Below are 15,565 nucleotides of genomic sequence, written 5' to 3'. Positions count from 1 at the left end.
AAGGCTTTATTAAAAATAGTTTGATACAAAAGAATTTGAAGCTCCATGCATTAGTTTTCAGACTCAGGGGTATTTAGCTATTTGTGCTTTATTAGCATGAGATTTTGAGGTGTTTTTAGTAATATTTCAAACAGAATCTCTGATGATTCACATGCTTTAACCTGCAATGTGCAAACTAAAAAATCTTATACTTAAAAAATTTGCTGAATAATCTCCAAAAAGTCACAGTCTGAAATTTAAATGATTGATTTCCACAAAATTGAAAATGATAAGAAATTAAGTTCAGTTGAATTAAGAATAAAATTGAAATTGTTGTTTTGTGATGCTGCTCTACCTGTTTTAGTAGAAGAAAAATTAAAAGACTGATTGCCAAGAGTTTCCTATTTCCTCTGCATCATATTTACACGAAAACTTACCTCGCTCAATTAATCTAAATTTGATTTCTTCAACATATATCTGTGTTATAATAGTTAGAGCTCAATGATTAACTTATTTAAATGACATTCCAGAACTCTTTTCTACTAATTCACAACTATCTACTACACGACTATCTACTACACGACTATCTACTACTTGACTATCTACTACACGACTATCTACTACACGACTATCTACTACACGACTATCTACTACACGACTATCTACTACAGCCACACAACAACAAACTTCATACATCTTCATTCATCTTATACGTCTAATACTTGTAACCTAAATGATATAAGCCATCAAAAATATAGGTGCAACATAAACAACTATCTACTACAGCCACACAACAAGAAAACTTCATACATTCATCTTATGCTTCTAATACTTGTAGCCTAAATGATAAAAGCCATCAAAATATAAGTGAATAGATAATTGGAACCAAGTAGGGATTATATGTGATTAAACTATGGGGACTATGTGATGATACTGTAGGGACTATATGTGATGAACATGTGGCGACAATATGTAATGAAACTGTGGGGACTATGTGATGAAACTTTGGGGACTATAAGTAATGAAAATGTGGGGACTATATGTGATGAAACTGTCGGAGCTGTATGTAATGAAACTGTGGGGACTATATGTGATGAAACTGTGGGGATAATATGTAATGAAACTGTGGGGACTATATGTGATGAAACTGAAAATTTAAAATTCCCTCAGCTACTTGCACTTATTAAGTGTTTTATCTTCATAGTCATGGCAACAATACAACTGAAAGAGGATTTTCTATAAATAAGAAATTTATGGAAGTTCACAGTACTTGAAAGAAGACATTATTGCATTGTAATTAGGCATGAGTTTGAAAAAGTTCATTTTTTGTCTTATTGCATGTAATAATAAGCTGATTTATTTAATGTTCATTTTTGATATGAAGTTTGAAATATTGCAACAATTTTTTCATTAACATGGTCAAACTTCACAAGTTATGATCAACATAATCAAACTTCGCAAGCTATGATCAACATGGGAATAAAGTGAAAAAGGGAATTAATCTTTAGAATTTAGAAAAAAAGAAAAATTGTTGAAATAAAGTTTAAAAACAAAAAAAATGCACATTATTTCCTAAAAGTTTTTTAATATGAGTTTGAAGTGGAGTTGGCTGAATTACTGGGTGCTTAATAAAAAATGGTGCATGTAAAAAAACAGAATTTACTGCCAAAAATTTAAATTTATGTTACGTTCGGATGTTTTTAGGTGGACACACAGCAGATTACCTGCACCAAATATAACAAAAATAATCTTAAGACCTATATTTGTGGGCTAAATTTTTAAATAAAAGTATTTTTAGTTTTAAAAGCTAAAAAAACTCTACTTAAACTTAATGTGAACAGATTCAGTGAATAATAAACAAAAATGACAAAAAATATATATTCAAGATGTTTTAAACAAATACATAACTAAAAAAACCATTTAATAGTTAGTTATTTGCTAAGAACACACAACAGAACACACAACACACTTTCTCATCTTAGCAGCTTGAAGTTTCCTATCAGCTTTGTTGTGCAATTCAAAGCATTTTAAAACAAGCTTCTGCTCCTGATTCCTAACCGAATGCAACAGTCTTAATTTTTTTCTCAACTTGTTTCTCCGGGCAACCCCCTTGTTCGTCAAAGTTTGTATTTTGGAGTTAAAAAGTTGAGAGAGGGTTGTAACCACAACTAAAAAAAGTAGCCTCCTCGAATGTAGTGGCCTTCATGGCCATGGGGAGGTGAATGGAAATTAGAAAAAAAATCCTTATTTACGCAGTTATGCAAACACTCTCCCTCTTCACTCAAATCAATAGTTTTATGTTGTTTAACAAAAATTGGTACATTGAAAATAAGCTCATGCATCTTTCGAATGATACTTTCATGCGGAAAGCAAGCATGAAACTCATTACCAAATAAATTTATATAATTAAAATGTTCACTTGTTTCAGTATCAGAAAGAAATTTTCTTTTAAAATCAATTGGTTGCAACTTATTAAAAACACTAAATTAAAAATCTATTCTTGCGTAAAAATCTATTCTTAATGGCTACATCATCAATGGCACTATAAAGTTTAAAGTGTTTTCTTAATACTATTTTGCAATGATTACCAACAAATACATTACCATGGTAAGCTTGTGGCTCAACCTTGATATCATCTAAGGCTTGAAGTATTTGAATTCAAATTTTTTTTTTTTCCATGATCCTCACACTCAATCTGCAATCGATTATAGTCGACATCTAAAACTTTGCGTTGCGCTTTTATAAACGGAATTTTTTCAGAAACTTAAATATCAAGACTTTCTATATTTTCACTCTGAATTATATAAACTTAATTATATATGAGTTATATAAATTCATCCTAAACACTTGTAGCTCTCTATATCATACAATACACTCTTTTCAGAATCACCAATAATTTCACAGTATTGAAAACCACCCTAGACAGATAACACGCTGCACCCAATCAGCATTACAGTCGTATTTTGTATTTAGACTCGTATTTTGTAATTAAAAACCTGCACAGGTTTCTTGTTTTTTTCAGCTTTTTTTTTTTATTGGAGGAATTTTGGAAAATGTGTTCTAATTCAGAAAACTTTTTTTACTGGCTATCCATTGCGCCTATAGATTTGTTATTAGGTACGCAATTTGTCTACATATTGCTTACCAAATAAGTGCAAGGTTTCTGCTGTATTAGAATATTCTATGTGCATATATATATATATATATATATATATATATATATATATATATATATATATATATATATATATATATATATATATATATATATATATATATATATATATATATATATATATATATATATATATAAAAACAACAATTTATAGTTGATGTGTTATAATTTTGAAGTTTAGAGATTTGATTTGTTGAATTTTTGTCATATTTTTGATTTGAGTAAATATTGTTTTGCTTTTAGTTGAAGTACCCTGACAGTATTCAAGATTGCCGAGGTCAAGGAACCTTTATATCACTATCCTGCAGTACGCCTGCTAAAAGAGATGCGCTATCTGTAGCTGCGCGTAGTTTAGGTATATATTAACTAATAGTTTTGTTTTTTTCTTTTTAAAGTTATTATAATTTTTTTCTTTATTGATTTAATATCAATTTGACTTTAGGTCTTCAAAATGGCGCAAATGGTTTACGAAGTATTCGCTTTCGACCATGTTTACTTTACGACAAATCTCATGCGGAAGTGACTCTCGAGCTTTTTGAAGAGGCTATATTAAAAGTTCAAAAATAATTGCTTTTTGTTTACTAGGCTATTCGTCATTATAAGTATAATTTTTATTCATGTATATTTTATATGCATATTTTTATATATACTTTTATCGTAAAAATTACGATTTTTATTGTTAATTATTTCAAGCGTGATTTTTAAAACTATATTTCTTAATAGATTTAGAGACTTTTTTTATTGCATTTTTAGGTCGTTGTTTTTTAATATTATTATTGTTTAAATAAGGTAAGATAATCGAGTTGTTTCTTTTTAGTTTAGAATTTTCTGAATTTTTTACGCATTTTTCTAATCTTCATCTAACATAATATATATTTTGTATAGATGTCAAGTTTTTGTTTTTATTTGTTTCAAGGTAGTACCTCCTCCCTTCTTTACATTGTTTATATATATATATATATATATATATATATATATATATATATATATATATATATATATATATATATATATTATATATATATATATGCGGTAGTGGTGTAGTGGTAAGAGCGCTCTGATACCTATGCGGTAGTGGTGTATATATATGCCTATGCGTATAAATACCTATATATATGCCTATGTGTATAAATACCTAATATATGCATATGTATATAGGCATATATATACATATGTATATATATGCCTATGTGTATAAATACCTATGCGGTAGAGGTGTAGTGGTAAGAGCGCTCGCTTTGTAAGCGAGAGGTTTGGAGTTCGACTCCCACCACATCCCTGGAAGTACCGCGCTCAAATTAGTTTCTCCGCGCAGCGGCCTTGCTCGGCAAGGTTCGTGTTTCGGAGTTAAAGAGTTGAGAGAGGGTTGCACCACGAATAACAACTAAAAAATTAAAAAAAAAAAAAAAAAAGGAGCAGCCTCCACGACTGTAGTGGCCCCCCTCGGGCCTTGGGGAGGTGAATAATCTAAAAAAAAAATAAAAAAATACAGTATTGGACAAAACATTTGCAACCAACATCGAACAATGCTAAAAAGTGTTCCTAATTTTACATGTCTTAAAAACGAAACGAACTATACTACCACAGCAAACAGTTCTGGAGTCATAGCATGCCATGACATGAGCAATCAGCTGACAGGTGACAGCACACAGGCAGAATTTCGTTGACAAGTGCCATTTTGCAGCGGACAAAACAAGTGCAACTTTTTTGGTTTGTTTCATTTTCTTAAGTATGGTCCGTGTCAACGTCACGGAAGTTTTTTAATAATTAAAGGAAGTATCCAGAAGTTTCCAGAAGCATGCAGAAGCTTCCAGAAGAAGCATCCAGAAACATTCAGAAGCATCTAGAATCTTCCAGAACAGGTTCTCACAGGTTCATTTTACTATATAAGAGACATGTAAATCGACATGTAATTCAGTCAGTATATGGAAGTCAATCAGTCAGTATTATCAAGACAGTTTATCGAAGCGAGTTTTATCAAAGTGTTTTATCGAAGAACATCAATACAAGAAGTGAAATACAACAAGTGTTTCATTACATCAATACAGTCCACATCCAACCAAGACGTTGTGTTCCACAGAGCATTGTTGTATCATCACAAGTTAAATGTAACACGGTAAGCCTTGAAAAGCGTGATTATTTATTTTTATTATTTTAATGACTTCAAGTGCAAAAATGCCTCCCGACAGTCTTGGATTGGAACTAAGAAAGAAAATTATTGGCGATTACGTAAGTGGAATGTCACAAAAAAGTATTTGTGATAAATATCGCGTGAAAAAATGGACCGTATCAAGACCATATTCCAAATATCGTTCTACGGGGAAGTTGGCAGCAGATAACAAAGGTGGAAGACCGCGTTCCACCACTTCTAGAGAAAATTCTATGATTGTCAGATCCGTCAAGAAGGATCCCTGGATATCATCAGTCAAGATACAAAAGCAATTAGAGCTGTCTGTATCGGACCGAACAATATATCTTATAGAGTCTAGAGACACGCCACTAAGATAGCTCATAATATAAATCATCTACCTAATGAAAATAGACAATGCAATCTAGAAACTGTTAACTGGCACCACACTCCGATTCGCCATGGCCATAGAAGTCGACTGGTCAAAGAGATAGTTCGTTTCAATAATAATATAAGTAAAATCTTTACAAATCGAGTTGTCGACAGTTGGAATCGCCTACCAGAGTTGTCTTGTCAGTTGTCTTGCTGAAAAACCCATTTTATTGGCATATTCCATTCAGCATGAGGTAACATAACATCTTTCAGGATATTTTTATACATGAAACGGTCCATTATTCCATCGTTTCGATGTATTCGACCTACACCGTTAGCAGAAAAACACCCCCAGACCATTACATTGCCTCCACCATGCTTCACGGTCTTATGGCTGTAACGTAAATCAAGGCGTTTTCCGGTTGCTTTTGTATCTCGACTGATGATATCCAGAGATCCTTCTTGACGGATCTGACAATCATAGAATTTTCTCTAGAAGTGGTGGAACGTGGTCTTCCACCTTTGTTATCTGCTGCCAACTTCCCCGTAGAACGATATTTGGAATATGGTCTTGATACGGTCCACTTTTTCACGCGATATTTATCACAAATACTTTTGTTGTGATATTCCACTTACGTAATCGCCAATAATTTTATTTCTTAGTTTCAATCCAAGACTGTCGGGAGCCATTTTTGCACTTGAAGTCATTAAAATAATAAAAATAAATAATCACGCTTTTCAAGGCTTACCGTGTTGCATTTAACTTGTGATGATACAACAATGCTCTGTGGAACACAACGTCTTGGTTGGATGTGGACTGTATTGATGTAATGAAACACTTGTTGTATTTCACTTCTTGTATTGATGTTCTTCGATAAAACACTTTAATAAAACTCACTTTGATAAACTGTCTTGATAATACTGACTGATTGACTTCCATATACTGACTGAATTACATGTCGATTTACATGTCTCTTATATAGTAAAATGAATTTTCCATCTTTGACAATGTGCCATCTACTATGATTCATTCTCGTGTTACTCGTCATTCAGTTAAGTGTCATCCTTTTTCTGTGACTGTTCCTAAGTGCTCCAAAAACGCTTATTCGTCTAGTTTTTTTCCTCGAACAGCAGCTCTTTGGAATTTGCTTCCTTCATCTTGCTTTCCTGACTCATATAATTTGCAATCTTTTAAGTCGTCTAAGGTGGCATTGTTTGCTGATGATACTACCATTTATTCTTGTCGTGATAAGAAACCAACACCCTCTGATTGCTTGGAGGGGGCATTTGAGCTTGAAAAGGATCTCATTTCTGCTACATCATGGGGCTCACAATGACTGGGGAACTTTAAATCAGATAAAACTCAGTTTTTTTCAGCTAATCGTTATCGCAATAGTTTAGTTCTTCCTATATTTATGAACGGTGATGTACTCGATGAGTCACCTACTCTTCATCTTTTAGGATTAACTCTTACTTCCAATCTTTCTTGGAAAACATATATCAAATCAGTTGCAAAATTAGCATCTGCTAAGGTTGCATCTCTTTATCGATCTCGTCACTTTCCTACTTCGGGTTCTATTCTCTATCTCTATAAATCTCAAATCCGGCCTTGTATGGAATACTGTTGCCATATCTGGGGCGGATCTTCTAATGATGCCCTTTCTCTTTTAGTCAAGGTGCGAAAACGCATTGTAAACATAGTTGGACCTGCTCTTGCAGCCAACTTCCAACCATTATCACATCGTCGTAATGTTGCTTCTCTTTCTCTTTTCTAAAAATACTATACTGGGCACTGCTCTAAAGAGCTAGCGTCTCTTGTGCCATCTACTAAAATTCATTCTCGTGTTACTCGTCATTCAATCAAGTCTCATCCTTTTTCTGTGACTGTTCCTAAGTGATCCAAAAACGCTTATTTGTCTAGTTTTTTTCCTCGAACATCAGCTCTTTGGAATTCGCTTCTTTCATCTTGCTTTCCTGATTCATATAATTTGCAATTTTTTAAGTCGTCCGTCAATCGTTTTCTTGCTCTACAATCTTCATCTTTTCTCATTCAGTAACTTCCAACTTTAATTTGTTTTTTAAATTGTTGGAAGCGAAGATGTTTTAAAAAAAAAAAAAAAATATATATATATATATATTATATATATAATATATATATAAATATATATATATATATATATATATATATATATATATATAAACACAAACACACACACGAATTGTTTTTACTATGTTTCTCAAAAACATTTTTAAGTTTGACATTGGTGTTGTTGTATATGCTACTAAGTTTTTTCATTGTTGTCGTATATATATATATTTTTTTTTGTTATGTTCTTTATTACAATATTTTATTACAATTTAAATAAACAAAACTTTATTACAATAATAAAAATCAACATGTCAAGATATCGTTAAGAAGCAAATAATAAAAATAAATATAAAGAACGTGGATACTCAAAGAAGACCATCAGGTTTTGTCACAGAGAAACCGCTATTTGCTTGTGGATAAAAAAAAAAAAAAAAAAAAAAAAAGAAAATACATTAAATATATACATATACTAATATAGATAAGGGATTTTCAAAAAATTTAAAATTTAAAAGTAGATTTGTATATTTTCAGTTGAAAAAATGAGTTTTTTAAGATTTTGTTTAAAAGAATCAAAATTATATTCTTGAAATTAGTTTGAGAAAATGGTTGTCGAATTAAATTATCCTTCCTTAAAATATATTTATTTCTATCTTTTTGTAAATACAAGTTCCGAAAAGAAACTGGTGATAGGTGGGTCTTGCATTTATACATAAAACAAAGAATATTAAAAACATTTAACTCATATATATTGAGTGCTTTCATATCACATAAAAGAGGCTTGGCGTGAGCAAAACGGTCCTTGAAATTTATAAGGCGTGCTACATGTTTCTGTTGCCGATAGAGAGGTTTAAGTTTACTTTTATAAGTGCTACCCCGAGCAATGTGTGCATAATTAATATGGCAATGAATTAGCGAGTAATATAACTGAATTAAGGTATGTTTATCTAGAAATTTTCTTATTTTGTGTAAAATGCCTATACTCTTTGAAATTTTATTGCACAAGTTAGCAATGTGGCTTTTCCAATTAAGATTTTCATCGATATATACACCTAAAAATCTTGTCACTAGAACTCTTTTAATAACTATGTTATCGATAAAAAGAAAGAGTAAATTGCTAGGCTGCTGGTGCTTTTTACCATAAGGATGAAAAAGAATCCATTTAGTTTATCAATATTTAATGATAGTTTGTTTAATCTAAACCATTCGAAAATTTTGGCTAGTTCAATGTTCATGTTGGACGATAGTTACTTATATTCTCAATGTCACCAACTTTTAGTATTGGTATGATTAATTATAATTAATTTAGGGGGAGGGGGGGGATGAATCCTCAAAAAGTACCGACTTGCTTAAAAACGAAAAGCAAGTAAATTTTTTTATTTTTTATTTTTTATTTATTATATTTCCATAATATAGTTTGCATAGTTTACATTTTTATCTTTATAACTTGTTTGTGGTGAAAATGTTTACTTGCAGAACTTGTGTGTCTTTACTTAGAAATTTGTTTTTCGAGTTTTTATATCCGGTTATAATTTTGTTCAAATTCACAATTATTTTTAGTTGTTAAACATCCAAATCTTCAGTTTTTTAAGAAATTATTAATCTTTTCTCCTTTCATTGCAATGTTCGTTTTTCAGTTTTAATAAAGTAACACTTCGTTTTTTCTTCTTCTTCTTCTTCTTCTTCTTCTTCTTCTTCTTCTTCTTCTTCTTCTTCTTCTTCTTCTTCTTCTTCTTCTTCTTCTTCTTCTTCTTCTTCTTCTTCTTCTTCTTCTTCTTCTTCTTCTTCTTCTTCTTCTTCTTCTTCTTCTTCTTCTTCTTCTTCTTCTTCTTCCTTCTTCTTCTTCTTCTTCTTCTTCTTCTTCTTCTTCTTCTTCTTCTTCTTCTTTCTTCTTCTTCTTCTTCTTCTTCTTCTTCTTCTTCTCTTCTTCTTCTTCTTCTTCTTCTTCTTCTTCTTCTTCTTCTTCTTCTTCTTCTTCTTCTTCTTCTTCTTCTTCTTCTTCTTCTCTTCTTCTTCTTCTTCTTCTTCTTCTTCTTCTTCTTCTTCTTCATCTTCTTCTTATTCTTATTCTTCTTTTTCTTCTTCTTATTATTCTTCTTCTTATTCTTCTTCTTCTTCTTCTTCTTCTTCTTCTTCTTCTTCTTCTTCTTCTTCTTCTTCTTCTTCTTCTTCTTCTTCTTCTTCTTCTTCTTCTTCTTCTTCTTCTTCTTCTTCTTCTTCTTCTTCTTCTTCTTCTTCTTCTTCTTCTTCTTCTTCTTCTCAAGTTCTTGACAATTAATAAAGACGTAGATACTAAGAAATTGCTGTTTTGACCAATGTGTTCCGGTTTGATAATTTTTATTTTTTTTATTGTTTTTTTTTTATTGTTTGTATGTAAACACATATATAAATACACACACTTACACACATACATATATATACACACATACATACATACATACATACATACATACATACATACATACATACATACATACATACATACATACATACATACATACATACATACATACATACATACATACATACATACATACATACATACATACATACATACATACATACATACATACATACATACATACATACATACATACATACATACATACATACATACATACATACATACATACATACATTATGTATGTATAAATTGTCCTCTTTTTTTTTAATATAAAGTTTTACATTTAAAAGTATTGGAATTTTTATACTTTTAATAAATTATAATAGAGAATATAATCAGCACATCAATAAGATTAAAAACATAATAACAAAAAGAAAGTTTAAATAAAAACTTGGTATCTGATAGAAGATCTAATGATATTGTCGCCGGAACCATAAATCGTTATAATAAAATATAACTTAAGCTATGAATAAATATAAACAAATAAAAATGACAAAATACAAAAACAAAAGACCGTATTTATATAAATTTCTTATTTTTAAAAGTATTTCAAAATATTCTCATTAAAAAGAATGAATTCTTTTAATTTCTTTTTAAAGACTGGGAAGGTAATTGATAAATCAAAATTAGGTAAAATGATTTTGTTCCAGAGATTTGGTGCACGATAAGCTATACAGAACTGATTGAATTTTGTTCGACAAAAGGGTTCATAAAGTGATTTATCATTTCGTAGTGTATACTTATTTTTTGTTTTTAAGGTAATAAAATCTTTAAAAATGTGTAATGACGGATTGATTTTACATTGAAACATAAAACATGATATTTTATATACATTCACTTTATAAATATTAAGTACTTTTATATTTTTAAATAAAAACCTTGAATGCGTAAGTCGATTTTCAAAACAAACTAAGCGTATTGCATGTTTCTGACGATGAAAAAGAGTACGCAACTTACTTTTGCTTGTACTTCCCCAAGCAATATTTGCATAGTTAATATAACTATGTATAAATGAGTAATAGAGTTGGATTAAAATGGTTTTGTTTAAATAATTTCTTGACTTATAGAGGACTCCTATTCTTTTAGAAATTTTAGTGCAAATGTAGTCAATATGTGGTTTCCATGTAACATTCTCATCAAGATAAATGTCAAGAAAACTAGTAAAAGTTTCCTTTTTTATTTCAAATTCATCAATAAGAATTTTTGGCATCGTTGTTGGCAAAAAACGTTTTTTAGATATAGGGTGAAACAGAATGTATTTTGTTTTATCAAGGTTTAAGGTTAATTTGTTACATTTAAACCACTCAGATACGCATTTAAGTTCTTTATTCATATCAGAAAACAGCTCATTAATATTACTGTTTGATAAGAACAAATTCGTATCATCAGCAAACATAATACTCCGAAGATTAGCTGCTTTACTTAAATCATTAATATAAATTAAAAACATAAGAGGACCTAGAATAGAGTCTTGTGGAACACCACAGGTTATTTCAATATAGTCACTTTGAAGGCCATCATTAGAGGTAACAAGTTGGTTTCTATTTGATAAGTAACTATGAAACCATTTTAGCATATTGTTATTAATTCCATTGTATTCGAGCTTTTTAAGCAATATTTTGTGGTCAACGAATTGAAAGCTTTCGAAAGATCAATAAAGGCTCCTGGGGTGTATTGTTTTTTTTCGGGGGATTCTGAGATTTCCCTGAGAAATTGAATAATTGCGTGCTCGGTTGAAATATTTTTTTTAAAGCCAAACTGTTTGGTATATAGTATATTATTTTGGTCAGAATATTTAAATATTCTATTATATAACGGGTCCGTCAAATATAAATTTTTTTTTTTGAAAATGCTATAAAAAAATCTACTGAATATTTTCTCAAATGTTTTTTTTATTTGAAAGTACAATCCTTCCGGTTAATAATGGAAAATAGTTTCATTCAAATGGCTGCCTCAGCTGGCCATGCAGTAGCCTACACGATCGGTCCAATTTTTAAGCACATTATCGATTGTGTGCAGCTGTATTTCACCAATGGCTTCACGAATAATGTCCTTTAAAGCGTCTATTGTCTCTGGCTTGTCGGCGTAACACTTATCTTTGAGGGCACCCAACAAATAATAGTCCAACAGTGTAAAATCGCAGCTCCGAGGTCGCCAAACGACACCAGCTCTGCGGCTGATAATGCGATCTTCAAAAATAGGGCGCAAAACATCGAGTGTAGCTTCGGCTGTGTGGCACGTAGCGCCGTCCTGTTGAAACCAAATGTTGCCAATATCCTCCTCTTCAATTTTTGTGAACAAAAGTTCGGTCAACATGGCCCGATAACGATCGCCATTGACTGTAACGGCCACTCCTTGTTCATTTTCGAAGAAAAATGGCCCAATTATGCCTCTGGACCAAAATCCGCACTAAACAGTGACTCGTTTTGGGTGCATCGGCTTTTCAATGTATGTGTGCGGGTTTTCTGTGCCCCAAATGCGACAATTTTGCTTGTTTACATACCTGAAAAGATGATTTTTTTGGCAAAATCGGCATCTTCTGTAAGTCGATCGCAGGCCCACTTAGCGAAGCGAAAACGCATTGGATGGTCAGTTGGCTTCAACTCCTGAATCAATTGGACTTTGTATGGCGCCATACCAAGGTCTTTATGCAAAATTCGTCTCAATGATGTCTCCGAAATGTTCAATTGTTGAGAACGACGGTGAATTGATGTTGATGGCGCTTCACGCACACTTTCTGCCACAGCAGCAATATTCTCGGGTATACGCACTGTTTTTGGCTTTTCACGCTTTGGTTTATCGATGAGGATGCCAGTTTCTTTCACTTTTTCCACAAGATAACGAACATACGGAGCTGACGGTGCTTCTCTTCTTCCAAAATCCGTACGCAATTTTCGCACACATGCTGCAACATTACCATGATTTTCAAAGTAATGTCGCAATATTTCCCAGCGTTGTTCAAGCGTATACACAACCATATTCGTTCAGCGGAAGGATAAAACTAATTATCTGTCAAATCAGACATGAGCTAAGTGTTACCATTTACGAAATAAGCACTAGTTGAAAAAAAAAAAAGTTAGATGGCGGATCCGTTAGATTGTTTGAAAAAGAATTAGGTGAATTTAGATGAAAAAACAAAATTAGGCCGTACTATTTCATTCCAGAGAAAAGGTCCACGATAAGATATACAAAACTGAGCTTGTTTATTATTGCAAAAAGGTTTTTCTAAAATGTTATTATTACGTAGGTTATATTTGTTTTGGGGTTTAATTTTGTAAAGGTTTACAAAAACATCAGGGGACATAAGTTCTTTACATTTGTACATAGAACACAAAACATTAAATACATTTAGTTGATAAACATTTAAGGCATCCATTTCTTTAAAAAGCGGTTCAGATTTTGAAAAACGATTTTTAAAATTAAAAATAAAAGAGATTTAAGTTTAGTTTTATGTGTACTTCCCCATGTAATATTTGCATAATTAATAAGACAGTGAATAAAAGAGTAATATAATTATGTTAATTGCTTTTTGTTTAAAATATCTCTTGATTTGTATAGAATTCCAATGTTTTTTGTAACTTTATTAGAAACATTATTGATGTGTGATTTCCAAGACAGATTTTCTTTAATAAAAACTCCTAAAAATTTTGTCACTTTTTCTATTTTTAGTATGACATTGTCTGTAAAAAGATCAGGCATATTTACAGGCAATATCTGTTTTTTATAGTTTGGATGGAAAAGTATCCATTTTGTTTTTTTAATATTTAAAGGTAGCCTATTTTTTTTGAACCCAAACGAAATTTTTTTAAGTTCTCTGTTCATATTATTAAAAATTATGTTTATATTTTCATGTGACTGAAACAAGTTCGTGTTGTCTGCAAAAATTATAGCTTTTAAATTGGATGCTTTGTTAAGATCATTTATATATATAATGAAAAGAAGTGGTCATGTATGGATCCTTGAGGGACACCATATGTTATGTTCATTAATGTTTGAGGTTGGGAATCTTTGTTAAAAACAAATTGCTTTCGGTTGGAGAGATAACTTTTAAACCAACTTAAAGTTTTTCCTGCTATGCCATAACATTCAAGTTTAAAAGCAAAATATTATGATAGATCGTGTCAAAAGCTTTTGACAAGTCAATGAAAACACCAAGTGTAAATTTTTGATTTTTAAAAGATTCGTTAATACAACGTGTTACTTGAAGAATAGCATGTTCGGTTGAGTTGTTTTTTTTAAAACCGAACTGATTTTCATAAAGGAGTCTATTGGTAATTAGGTAAGTGTATACTCTGTTATACATTATTCTTTCTAATATTTTTGAAAAAACTGAAATTTTGGAAGAACAGAAATAGGTCTGTAAATTTTTATATTGGTCGGGTCTCCTGTCTTAAAAATAGGAATTACTTTTGCTATTTTTAGAGAGTCTGGGAAAGAACCTTGTTTAATGGACGATTTAAAGATTTTGTAAAGAATATCTTTCATGACGTCATAAGAGTCTACCACAATATTTCCATTAATACCGTCAGGTCCTACTGATTTATTTCTTTTTAACTATATGAAATTCCTTAAGCGTTAGGTTTTTAAAATGTAAGGAGTTTGACGTTTGAAGTTCATCTGTTAATTTATAATTTATTAAAGGGATTTTGTTTGATAAATTTGCTCCTATAGTGAAAAAAAATTTGTTAAATTCAGTCGCAATTTCATTAGTATCATTAGTTATTTTATTTCCAACTTTTATTGCAAGTGGAAGAGAGGTTGAAATTACTTTTTGCTTTCCTGTAATTTCTTTCATTAATTCCCAGACGCGTTTAAAGTTATGTTTGTGCTGAGTAAGCAATTTAGAATAATAATTTTTTTTAGCATTTTTGCGGAGTTTTCCAAACAGATTTTTGTAGTTTTTGTAATTTTGTTTATGTTTTTCGGATTTTGTTTTTAAACATTTATTATACAATTTTTGTTATAGTTTCGAAGACTTTTTTAGTCCCTTAGTTATCCAAGGAGATAATAATAATAGTAATAACAATAATAACAATAATAACAATAACAACAATAATAATAGCAATAATAATAATAATAATAATAATAATAACAATAATGTCATTGAATTTGAGATTTATTTCACATATTGTAAAATTAGTGTCATAGATTTTAAAGAAAGTTTTAAAAAGTGCGTTATAGATAATGTTTATGTTATCATTAAAGTTTATGTGATTCCAGTCCTGCAGTAAAATTTGATCGTTGAATGATTTAAAGTTACAATTGTTAACAATTCGCTTTTTTATTGTCGTTCTGCCCTCATTTTTTATTTGATAATCTGATTTAATTGAAAAAAATGTGGGAAAATGACCAGAAATATCAGTTTTTATAATTCCTTTTTTTTAGAGATTTATTTGCGATTTATTTTTTAGAGATTTATCT

The 15,565-nt window shown here is 30.6% G+C and overlaps 1 protein-coding gene across 2 annotated transcripts in view; it reads left to right on the top strand.

Moving 5' to 3' along the window:
- LOC136071668 (4-aminobutyrate aminotransferase, mitochondrial-like) overlaps positions 1-4,046 on the top strand; it is a 53,537-nt gene extending 49,491 nt beyond the window's left edge. For both annotated transcript variants that reach the window (XM_065800746.1, XM_065800747.1), the window contains exons 16-17: positions 3,398-3,509; positions 3,597-4,046. In XM_065800746.1, coding sequence (XP_065656818.1) covers positions 3,398-3,509; positions 3,597-3,721 — 237 coding nt within the window. In that variant the 3' untranslated portion in view covers positions 3,722-4,046. The remainder of the gene's footprint in view (positions 1-3,397; positions 3,510-3,596) is intronic.
- Positions 4,047-15,565: the final 11,519 nt, after the last annotated feature.

The sequence above is a fragment of the Hydra vulgaris genome, chromosome 07 (assembly GCF_038396675.1).
Source record: "Hydra vulgaris chromosome 07, alternate assembly HydraT2T_AEP".
Classification (NCBI taxonomy): Eukaryota; Metazoa; Cnidaria; class Hydrozoa; order Anthoathecata; family Hydridae; genus Hydra; species Hydra vulgaris.
Note: the sequence above shows the minus strand (reverse complement) of the source record. Positions and strands in the feature narration are given on the sequence as shown.